Below are 12,160 nucleotides of genomic sequence, written 5' to 3'. Positions count from 1 at the left end.
CCATCAGAACAATACAAATGAAGAAGGAATGTCTGACCTACTTATGGGAAGAGATACACATATTACCTTTGAGGCCTGGAACCAGAATCTGAACAGAGCAGGATTCCTCTGCAATATGCTGAGCATATCCAGATCTTGGCAGAGACAGGAATGCAAGGCTAATTACAGAGACAAAGAAAACCAGATCACTCTTCATAATGAGCTTGTCCCTTACTCCTAAAAGGAGGAAAAATGAATAAACAATTAACAGGGATTCTAAATATTTCGTACCGTTCTAATATGTTCACTATCTTCTAAGGACAAAATAATCTTTACAGCATATTAAAAGATACATTTAATATATGATGATAGCTTCCTAAGTTGCAAACTTTTTTGGTAATACATTTTATTGGGAAGGGACATTTAGCTTTCAGCAGTCCCCTAGATCTCATAATCTATATTTAATCCAAAAGAAAAGTACGGTACAGTAATACCTCATGATACGAACTTAATTGGTGCAAGGACGAGGTTCGTAAGGTGAAAAGTTCGTAAGATGAAACAATGTTTCCCATAGGAATCAATGGAAAAGCCAATAATGCGTGCAAGCCGATTAGGAAAATCCAAAACATTAAGGCTTTAAAAAAAAAAGCTGCCGGCAGACGAAGCCGAGGCGAACGGAGTGGGGGGAGGGAAACCCATGGAGATCCAGAGGGGAGAATGGGGCAGGAAAGAGTGGAGAAAAACGGAGGAAACCCATGGAGATCCAGAGGGGAGAATGGGGCAGGAAAGAGTGGAGAAAAACGGAGGAAACCCATGGAGATCCAGAGGGGAGAATGGGGCAGGAAAGAGTGGAGAAAAACGGAGGAAACCAATGGAGATCCAGAGGGGAGAATGGGGCAGGAAAGAGTGCAGAAAAACGGAGGAAACCCATGGAGATCCAGGGGGGAGAATGGGGCAGGACAGGGTGGGAAAAAACTGGGAGGAACTCAAGTCTGGAGGTGGGGCATCCCAGCGGCCGGCGGCAGGTTCGTAAGGTGAAAAAAGTTCGTAAGAAGAGGCAAAAATATTCCGAACTCTGGGTTCGTATCTTGAAAAGTTCGTATGACGAGGGGTTCGTATCATGAGGTACCACTGTATATTGTACTTGTTCAAAATCCCCAGAAAAAAAAGGAATGGGACCTTCATACACACTGACAAAAAAAGATTGGAAAGAAAAACCTAATTTAGTGCATGATGAGAGTGATCTACTTAAAGGTTCCCTAGGGAAGTCATGAACACATTTTCCACACGGCTGAAAAAAAAATTCAATTGAAGGGAAAACAAAAATCTTTGGGAAAAATCCCAAATCCAAATGATATGATGGGAAAGTGTATAAAATTGCATTTTCCCCCTACAATTTTTAGTCAACTCAGAGAAAGAATAAAGACTTTCTTTATCTTTCTTGTTTTTGAATGAGTTGTGCATTTATCTATAAATTAGATAAATAAAAGAAAGAAAAAATGGCAATGCATACGGTACCTCAATTTTCAGTTATTTCTACCAATCTTGATCAATTCATATAGCATTTCACAAAGATAGGAATGTTGTATGCACTGGAAAAAAAGACTAGAACTCTTTCTGTCCTCTGTCCTCAAATTGTATAACACACTAGTAATTTTGTGATATCACTGATCTTCTAGGAATCAAGAGATTTGTTTGGGATTTTCAGTAAAACTCTAAATGATTTAATACCTACATTCTGGCATTGCTAAATTAGTAACAAAGCTACAGTTTGATCTATTACTGATCTTAATTTCTGTTCAAATATTTTATGTATGGTTTAGATTATGCATAATGGTATAAATATATCATCCCAATAATAACTTACAATATATACCATATGCTGAGGTACAAACATTTTAGTCTAGCTACCGGTAGTACATTAGCTGAACTTTGCAATTAATGTATCATTGAGTGCATATCATTAATTTATGATTGAGTGTCTGTCTTGCAAACCAAGAAAGCAATGTTAAATTAGGATCAGCATGGATTAAGCTATTGTGAATCAAACACTATGTATTCAGCAAGCTCACTGCCAACAGCCTTTGATATTAAAATTAAAAAAACAGCATGGGGTAGCTGACAAGTTAAGAAGCAATTCTTTTTGAATATTTTTTTTTAAATTAGCTACTGCTTAACCTTTATTCTTTTCTCAGGTTAGTGAATTTTATCAACTGAAATAGACTTTCGAAGCACCATCAGCCTTTTATATACCGATATTGAATCAACCATCATACTCTATGCAGTATATCAGGAGGGTTGTGAAAGTACATGGTTGTGCCTATCAGAACTGACCTATTCAGTAAGTCTCCAGCACAAACAGATGTTTGTAGACATAACAGCTCCTTATAATCAAGAAATCAGAATCCACCTGTCTTTTGGACAGTGCCTTGAAATGTTTAATGTAATTATTGCAATTTTGCTTTAATAAATGTATTTAATAAAAATTTTTAACAAACCTATAGGAGGATGGAAGAAAGAGGTTATAGGAAGAAACAAAGAATTATATTTTCTCTATAACATATTCCTCGCCATACTATTTGTTCTTTTGTGGACTGAAAAAAGTTCTGTAAAATAACATAATTCACTGAGCAAATTTGTTCGCCTTGGAAGGAAAACAGTCAGGCAATTTTCAATGCCTACAGAAATAGCTGCAATATTTTAAATTCATCGTTTTCTATGACTGTTCTTTTATTCTTTTCTTTATCTCCATAATATTTTCCTGCTTTGCCAGCCCATCTATTTGCATTTTCATTATTTTCAAAGCTCTTTCACCTTCTATTTTTGTTTTTTAGATTTAGCCTTCTTGTTTTGTTCCTTTTCCCGAAATAGACTTATTTAGAAATAGCACTTAATTATACATAGCTTTACCAAAACAGTGGTCCACATTTTTTCCATCTATTCCAAAAATTGGTTAGCAATAGTAATATAATGCAATAAACATTCTTGTAAGAACACACAGGGTATCTCACATTCAATCCCGAGTTACTCCAAAGTACAGTCAGAAACTTGAGGTCAGGGTTCAAAGTAAGAGATTATAAATTATAGCCTAGTTGGAAGTGATAATTTTATGGTTTGCCTACTTGAAGAGGACTGGTTTAAGGAAGAATGCTCCAAATCTCTAGCAGCTGCTTGAGAGGAAAAATTAAATTTGGACTACTATATCCCATATTCTAACATTTTATGTCCTTAGCAATGTGGAGACACATGAGAGAGAAGAACCTGAGCTGAACTTTTCAAGTCCAGATATTGTACAAGTTGCAAGATTATGCTTTGTGTTTTTTGTAATGTCTTATCTATCTCTTAAATAGCTCCTCAAAACAAAAAATCCAACCTTCATGTTTTCCTTATGCTTTCTGCTACACACTCACTTATAATAGCAGAGAGTAAAATAATATATATATATTCCTATGCAATCCTGAACACTATATAAATCAATTTCAGATGTTCAATAACTTTTTAAATGTAAAGACAATTCCAGACTGGTCCCAACTCAGCCCTGATTTGAAAGTCAGTAGTCTCCTCTTTATCCATGAAAATAAAATAAAAAGTTTCACAGCCTACTCTGTTTCAAATCAGGGTTGTGGCTGGCACAACCATGTTTAGCATCACCTACCTTAGATTTGCTGAGAGAGGAGGTGCTGTGGCTGAGCTGCTGACTGAAGGGGCACTGCACCACAGATGGACCTCATTGCTACTATTTACAAAAATCTGATAGGTTTTAATTTGAAGCGGGCTTAACTCCTGCTCTTCGACCATTCAGCAAATCAGGCCCAAGGTTTGCAAGCGTTATCTATAAACAGCTTCCTGTTTGAAACAGCTCAGCTGTCCAGCAGAACGTTAATTAGAAGCAAAATGTGTGGGAACGCGGCAACGACCCATGATATAAACGGCTGCTTTTGGCAGGGCGCATTTTTGGGAATGCAGGACACTTCTCTTTTTGCCTCTCTCGCCTTCCCATGAAAATAAGCCCTTTCGTTAACTCTTTCAGGTCTAGTGTCAGATAGCAACCATGTGAATTGGATCCTAGTAGAGCAAAGTTCTTCCTTAGTGCCTTGTTTGGGTTTGGGGCATGGATATTCAGAAGGATGCAGAGCTAAGACATATCAGAAACATTAGTATTATACATAAGGGGTGAATTCTAGCTGGTGCAATTTTGTCTAGAGTCAAGAATATGTAGTTCATAGGAAAAATAACCTCATGGACAGAAAGATTCTGCACAGCTCCTTCTTTAACACGTTAGAAACATAGAAGTCTGACGGCAGAAAAAGACCTCATGGTCCATCTAGTCTGCCCTTATACTATTTTCTGTATTTTATCTTACAATGGATATATGTTTATCCCAGGCATGTTTAAATTCAGTTACTGTGGATTTATCTACCACGTCTGCTGGAAGTTTGTTCCAAGGATCTACTACTCTTTCAGTAAAATAATATTTTCTCATGTTGCTTTTGATCTTTCCCCCAACTAACTTCAGATTGTGTCCCCTTGTTCTTGTGTTCACTTTCCTATTAAAAACACTTCCCTCCTGGACCTTATTTAACCCTTTAACATATTTAAATGTTTCGATCATGTCCCCCCTTTCCCTTCTGTCCTCCAGACTATACAGATTGAGTTCATTAAGTCTTTCCTGATACGTTTTATGCTTAAGACCTTCCACCATTTTTGTAGTTCGTCTTTGGACCCTTTCAATTTTGTCAATATCTTTTTGTAGGTGAGGTCTCCAGAACTGAACATAGTATTCCAAATGTTGTCACACCAGCGCTCTATACAGCAGGATCACAATCTCCCTCTTCCTGCTTGTTATACCTCTAGCTATGCAGCCAAGCATCCTACTTGCTTTCCCTACCGCCTGACTGCACTGTTCACCCATTTTGAGACTGACAGAAATCACTACCCCTAAATCCTTTTCTTCTGAAGTTTTTGCTAACACAGAACTGCCAATACAATACTCAGATTGAGGATTCATTATATTTTAAACCCAGTAACATACCTATTCTAAACTGGTACAGTCCTGGATACCAGGGCTTATTTCTGTAGGAAATGTGGATGATGTTATGGATTATTTCAGAAAGGCTCACTATCCCTCGACAGCCTGTAGTACAAAACCTCAGTAAAGTGCCCCTAGTTTGGCATAGACTACATTAGAAAACTGAAGAGCTGAATCCCCACTTTTCCCCACTCCAAAGCAACATCAGCCTGGGACAGAAAGATACTTTCTTGATGTTTTATGTTTCTCCAAGGTAGTAGACAGTCTGAGGTTTCTGCATATTTTCTCAAACCCCTGCAGAACATTACTGAAAAATAATGTGCTTTCTTCCAATATTGAAACAGGAAAATTTCAACAAATATTGCCTGTCCTAAAATAGGCTTTTTTTTTTTTAAATTACCAAAGCGCACTAAGAACTCCCCAGAATTTAGTCCCAAACTCATAGCAACATTGTTGTTTACATTGTGGATCCTGCAAGCCCAAATGTTTAAGGGAACACCCACCGAAAGATTGCCAGTCTATCTTAATATTACATCAAACAAGTGTCTTCTAAATTTACTGAGATAAGGTTCAAAATTCCTATCTAAAATTTATAAATATTTTTGAATTAAACATCTAAATTAGATACCCTTATTCATCCCTGGCTTTATTTTAAACCCACATAGCAAAACTCCCCCTAACAATTTATACAATTGTGTACAATGAATGGCATGCCACTGCAGACTTGTAGCTGTAGATGACTTTGGCTGATTTTTAAAAAAGCAGACAGAAACCAGGGCAGCATTTCGATGGGAGGTCACTAGGGAATTCCAGAACTACAACCTACTCTTGAGAAATTGATAAAACATTATAGAAGAAAAGATTGAAATTTTTCTTTATAAAGAAAACTGACCCTTGTCTCCATGCATTCACCTGGACTTGTGTTCCACTCAATCTTGCCATTTAATAATTTCATCTATTCTATTTGCTTGTTTGTTTGTTTGTTTATTTATTTATTTATTTTGTCCAATACACAATGAGGGTTTTAGTGGGTACATATCTATATACAGTATACGTAATAAAATACATGATGAAGGTTATAGAGGAGATACTCATAGTAAAATATATCTAAGAAATAATAGAAAAGAAGATAAAGTAATAGAACATATCAATGAAAGAATAGAAGAAGAAATATAGTAATAGAAGAAAGGTATAGGAGATAAGGAGAGCAATAGGACAGGGGACGGAAGGCACTCTAGTGCACTTGTACTCGCCCCTTATTGTTTCAAGTTCATTGTAACTTTGTCATTTCCCTTAATGCAGGAGTGTCAAACTGGTGGCCTGCAAGTTGGATGCTTCACGCACAGGCCATGCCACACCCAGCACAGCACCACAAAGGCAAAAAATAGCATGTTACATGACATCAACATGACATGGCAAGTTTGATACCTATGCCTCAAGGCAGTGTTTCCCAACCTTGGCAACTTGAAGATATTTGGACTTCAACTCCCAGAATTCCCCAGCCAGCATAAGTGGGGTTATTCTTTTATAAAAGGTATTTAGTCCCAGAGCAAATGAATATAGAAGCACAGCAAACCACATGCTTGCCTCTCTCTCTTCATAAAACAATGTCTAAGAGAAGCTACAATGGAAAATGAAGGAATGAGATCCCACTTGTTCTCATTCCCTCAGCAAATATTTGATTTTTTTTATAGTTATTTACTTATTTAAATACACTAAACAATAATAACAATAACAATAAACATAATGTATATTATTTAAATTTAAATTCCCTTGTGAGGGGGAAGGTTATAAGTCATCTTATAGTTTCAAATGATCTTCTGGTGAAGTATATCCTCATCGGTATCCACTATTTTTTTCCTTTTGGTTATCCATATATTTTTCATTATTTTTATTTTCTTAACCACCTTCGTACATTCATATTTAGTTTATTTAAGTTCATACAAATTTTTCCTGAAAAATTACTGTATATAGATCTTTTGTAATTTGTTATATCAAAAAAAAGGAAAGAAAGTATTATTATTATTGTATTTCAATTTATGTTTTCGTTTCTTCTCTTAAACCAATCATAAAAGCATTTCCAAGTTTTATCATGGTCAGAGTCTTCTTTATTTTTTAATTTAAGCATTACTGCATCCGATTCTGCACAGTCTAATATTTTTTTTAATATCAAGGCATCATCAGGAGGTTTTGGGCTATTGCCATCCTAGTTGCAGTCAATACATGTATTAATAAATAATATTTATTTTTATCTATTTTTTGGGTTATAATCCCAAGGAGGAATGCTTCGGGTCTTCTGTTTATCTTAATTTGTAACATTTCTTTTAACCATTTTTGTATTTTAATCCAAAGATTTTTAATTATTGGGCAAGTCCACCAGATATGGTAGTAGGTCCCCAATTTTTCCTTGCACCTCCAACACTGTGGGTTTATTCCTTTATACATTTGTGATAATCTTGCCGGGGGGAGATGCCATCGGTAGAACATTTTGTATAAGTTTTCTCTAAATGCCTATAAAGCAAATATTTGATTTTCATTATTGCTTAATATTTAATGAAAGGTCTTATTGGGCCTCATCTTTCAGCCACTATTATTTCTGGAGGCTAAAGAAAATTCGGCAGCCAAACCAGGTTGAAGTTACTTTGGGACTGATGAAGTCCGCAGATTATTTTGATACTGCAGATGGTTTTCCATTAGAAATGACCAGACACGAATGCCTATATTAATCATTTGTACCTGAACTATTCAAGAATCCACTTTGGTAATGATTTGGGTTTTTCTAATAGAAATTACTTTAGCCATTTAGGGCACTCTGTATGAATTAGAAAGATGCCAAAGGTTAGAGAATTTGACACGTAGAACATGAACAAGTTCAATTTAGCATTTTAATTTTCTATTGTAAAATACAATGCAGAATTATCACCTGTGGACACATTGACTACAGATGAAATGTATAATGAAATGAACCTTCAAATTAAAATTAAGATTTTTTAACAAAAATGTTAAGTGAAAAATAATTAGAAAGTTTATGGCATATATTGGCCAGTGATAAATATATATATATAGAGAGAGAGAGAATACTGTACCAGGCAAATCAAAGAAAGCTCTATAGCATCATTTTTGGTAGAGGAAAAGGCCCTTTTCAAAACAGATACTTCAGAATGTTTTAAAACACAGATATGGCTAGAATGTTGAAACCTTAATTATTTAAATCTGTTAAGTGAAAATGAAATTGTACCAGTTCTGAAAAACTTCCATGACAACTACCTCTGTAAAGTATAAAAGTAACTAGGCATTGGATTCAGCCTATTCCTATGTAAGGATTTTTTTAAATATGCAATTAAAGCATTTGAAAAAATACAGGTTTGTTAAGAAAAACATAAGTCAAGATAGAACTGGACTTCAGAGTATTTTTGTTTCATGGATTGAGCCAAATGAAGTCATACCAAGTATAAAATTCCATGGCTCAAGAATTCAATTTTTTATGTAGATTCTTGATTTCATGCCTTGAGGTTTTTATAAAAATTGTAAGGTCAAGTGAATACTATGCAGCAGACTCTTGAGTTCTATGCTGTTCCCAGCAGAGTAATTAAAACCTTGGGCAAAAAACAGACTTCCCACAATGCCATCAAGAATTTTGTCTCTATTAATAAAGACTATGCTGCTATAATCACAGCAACACTGTTAATGATCCAATGAAATGGCAAAACTTTTGCCCATTTTATAATTCTGTTGTTTCTTCGTGGAGATGAGCAGATAATAAAGAAAATTTCAGACTGTGCTGAAATGAACAGATTATCACTAAGATTAAAAGAGAGAGAGGACTCATTGTATTACAAGACTTTTTAGGAAGAAAGTTTTATAGATGATTAGAAAATGAATATAAATAAAGAAGTTTTGAACATAACTGAATAATGTAACCCAGTTACACTTGAAAGCGAGGAGGGGATAGGGAAGGGGGGGAAATCTTAAATTTGAAGTGTATTAATAGACAAACACATAAAGATGAAAGAAATTGATTAAAGGAATAAATACGGAATAAAATATTTAAAAATGTTAAGACTGTATTAAAAAAAATCAAGATTGCTGGAATACCATCCCAGAAAAATGGAAAAAGTACAGCAAAGGAAGAAGGAAGGTAAGAGATGAGTAAGAAGAAAGAAGAAAGAGGAGGGAAGAAGAAGGAAGTAGAGAATAAGGAGAGAAGGCAGGAGGGGAAGTATTTATTTGTTTGTTTGTTTGTAAAATTTATATGCCACCCAACTCCAATTGGATTCTGGGCAGATTACAAGTAGGGAAGATGAGGAGAAAAGGGGGGTGGGGGGATATTTTAAGAAAGAGAAAGAATAAGGGAAGGTAAAAAGAAAGAAGGAAGGGCTGCATGAGATAGGGAGGGTGGTAAAAGCAACCTTGAATTAACCAAACAATAAGATAAATACTGAATATACGTATAAAGGTTTTGCAAAATACTGAAATGAGAATTGAGATGATAAATATGTGAAAATGTCTACGAGAATAAAAGTAAAAAACTTTTTCAGAAAAAAAATATAATTCTGTTGTTTCAAAACTATCGTTTTAATGGGGGTGGGGGGGAGAAAGTACTAGTGATGTTTTTTGCTCACACATCCCCAGCAGTTCCCATGAAATCTAAAAACGTATCAGCTCACTTGAGCTCGCAGAGTTTCTTTTGGCAATGGTTCTGGGAACGAGGACAAGCTCACTTTGTAGTGTATCTTTCCTTTCCCTTTTTAAACCTCCATATGCAAACATACACAAATGGAGTTCTTTGATCACTCAATAAGGGCAAATTTTTGTTTCTATCCATAATTGACAGATACGTTATAGCAATTAATCTTTGCAGTAAAGCCCTAAATAAAACTTGTCAACATTCATTAAAATACTGTGGAAATTTGTTATATTCTGTGAACTTTGATAGTAAATGACAGGCACTGAAGCCTTTTTCTTTTACACCTTTCACTACACCCAAATTAGCTTAAGTCTAAAAAAAAAAAATATTATTATTATTATTATTATTATTATTATTATTATTATTAATTAGATTTGTATGCCCGCCCCCTCTCCGTATTGAGGTGTGAAGATTTCTCCAAAACATTAAATATAAATCCAGAAACAAGCATGAACTAATAGGCAATTTAATTGTGCAGAAGGGATTGGTGGATCCAATCGTGTTTCCTATCTTTTGAACCTGAATTCAGCTTAATACTTCAAAACTTTGAATCTCCTATTTAAATAACAGCTCAGTATTCTCATAAAAGCTTTAAAAATTAGATGGATAGGTTACCACAGAGTGATTTCTTCCTTCTCTGGGAGTTTTGAAATGTATCATCTATTAGTGATGTTGTAGTGGTGAATACTGTTGTGTGCAGAGGATTAAACTTGGGTGACATCTTAATGCCTTCCAACTGTTTCATTTATAGAAACAGAACAAGGCAGGTTGTCATTTTCACTAACATCTCTGAGAGTTGATGGAATGCATGTATCATGTGCTTTGTTTCCATCAAGTGCAGAATATATAACATAACCCGTGTAGTCAACTTTTAGGTATTTTCAGACAAAAAGTTTCAGAAACTTTTAAATCAGGGGTCACCAATTTCCGGGCTAACGAATTGGGCTGTGCAAGCATTAGGTCAGCGTACAGCTCCATTTGTGTGAGTGCAAAATTGAATTGTGTGTGCGCCATTGGTCACACAACTATCTTCTCCTCAGCTGCTTATCTGCCCAGCAGGAAAGGTTGGGAATTGCTACCTGAAATGCTTTACATTATAAACCTGCAGGTATCCACTCAGAGGTCCCAAACTCAGCAGGCGAATGGACATAGGATTGAAGTTTTACACTTCAGTCAGTTCAAAAAACTGTTTAATGGCACCCTGCTTAATTTCAATCATTCTTTCACATCTCTAAGAATGTTCACATATATGACCAATCTCTGAAATGTACCCGACATATAACCCAAAGGCTATTGAAGCATCGATTGTATCAGATTGTTTTAGTCCAAGCTGCTTTAGTATTCTTCTAATGCAGGATATATTTTATTTATTTATATATTTTATTTGATTTCTATGGCTTCTAATCCCAAAGGACTCAGGGTGCTTTACAATTTCTATGCCGCCCAATCCCAAAGGACTCTGAGCAGTTTACAGCAATATAAAAAAGATAAAAATACAACAAAGAAGTCAAATATAGAAACATATAAGATTGATGCAGAAAAAGACCTCATGGTCCATCTAGTCTGCCATTATACTATTTCCTGTATTTTATTTTAGGATGGATATATGTTTATTCCAGGCATGCTTAAATTCAGTTACTGTGGATTTACCAACGTCTGCTGAAAGTTTGTTCCAAGCATCTACTATTCTTTCAGTAAAATAATATTTTCTCATGTTGCTTCTGATCTTTCCCCCAAACTAACCTGACTGTGCCTTGTTCTTGTGTTCACTTTCATATTAAAAACACTTCCCTCCTGAACTTTATTTAACCCTTTAACATAAATGTTTCAATCATGTCTCCCCTTTCCCTTCTGTCCTCCAGACTATACAGATTGAGTTCATTAAGTCTTTCCTGATATGTTTTATGCTTAAGACCTTCCACCATTTTTGTAGTCTGTCTTTGTACCCTTTCAATTTTATCAATATCTTTTTGTAGGTGAGGTCTCCAGAACTGAACACAGTATTCCAAATGTGGTCTCGCTAGCGCTCTATATAGCGGGATCATAATCTCCCTCTTCCTGCTTGTTATACCTCTAGCTATGCAGCCAAGCATTCTACTTGCTTTCCCTACTGCCTGACCACACTGTTCACCCATTTTGAGACTGTTAGAAATCACTACCCTTTAAATCCTTTTCTGAAGTGCATTATTTTACATTTGGAAACATTAAACTGCAGTTTCCATTGCTTTGACACCTTATCTAGTAAAGCTAAATCATTTTCCATATTACAGACACCTCCAGAAATATAAATCCTACTGCACACTTTAGAGTCATCGGCAAATAGGCAAAACTTCCCCTGCCAAACCTTCCCGTCACTCACAAACATATTCAAAAGAATAGGACCCAGAACAGATCCTTGTGGCACACCGCTTATAAACTGTCTCTGCTCAGAATACTCGCCATTAGCAACAACCCTCTGATGTCTA

The 12,160-nt window shown here is 35.5% G+C and overlaps 1 protein-coding gene across 2 annotated transcripts in view; it reads right to left on the bottom strand.

Moving 5' to 3' along the window:
- COLEC11 (collectin subfamily member 11) overlaps window positions 1-3,723 on the bottom strand; it is a 17,250-nt gene extending 13,527 nt beyond the window's left edge. For both annotated transcript variants that reach the window (XM_070738777.1, XM_070738768.1), the window contains exons 1-2: window positions 3,635-3,723; window positions 67-216 (exon numbers count right to left, since the gene is read on the bottom strand). In XM_070738777.1, coding sequence (XP_070594878.1) covers window positions 67-196 — 130 coding nt within the window. In that variant the 5' untranslated portion in view covers window positions 197-216; window positions 3,635-3,723. The remainder of the gene's footprint in view (window positions 1-66; window positions 217-3,634) is intronic.
- Between the last annotated feature and the right edge of the window lie 8,437 nt (window positions 3,724-12,160).

This window comes from Erythrolamprus reginae, chromosome 1 (assembly GCF_031021105.1).
Source record: "Erythrolamprus reginae isolate rEryReg1 chromosome 1, rEryReg1.hap1, whole genome shotgun sequence".
Classification (NCBI taxonomy): Eukaryota; Metazoa; Chordata; class Lepidosauria; order Squamata; family Dipsadidae; genus Erythrolamprus; species Erythrolamprus reginae.
This window is presented reverse-complemented; position numbering and strand designations above follow the sequence as displayed.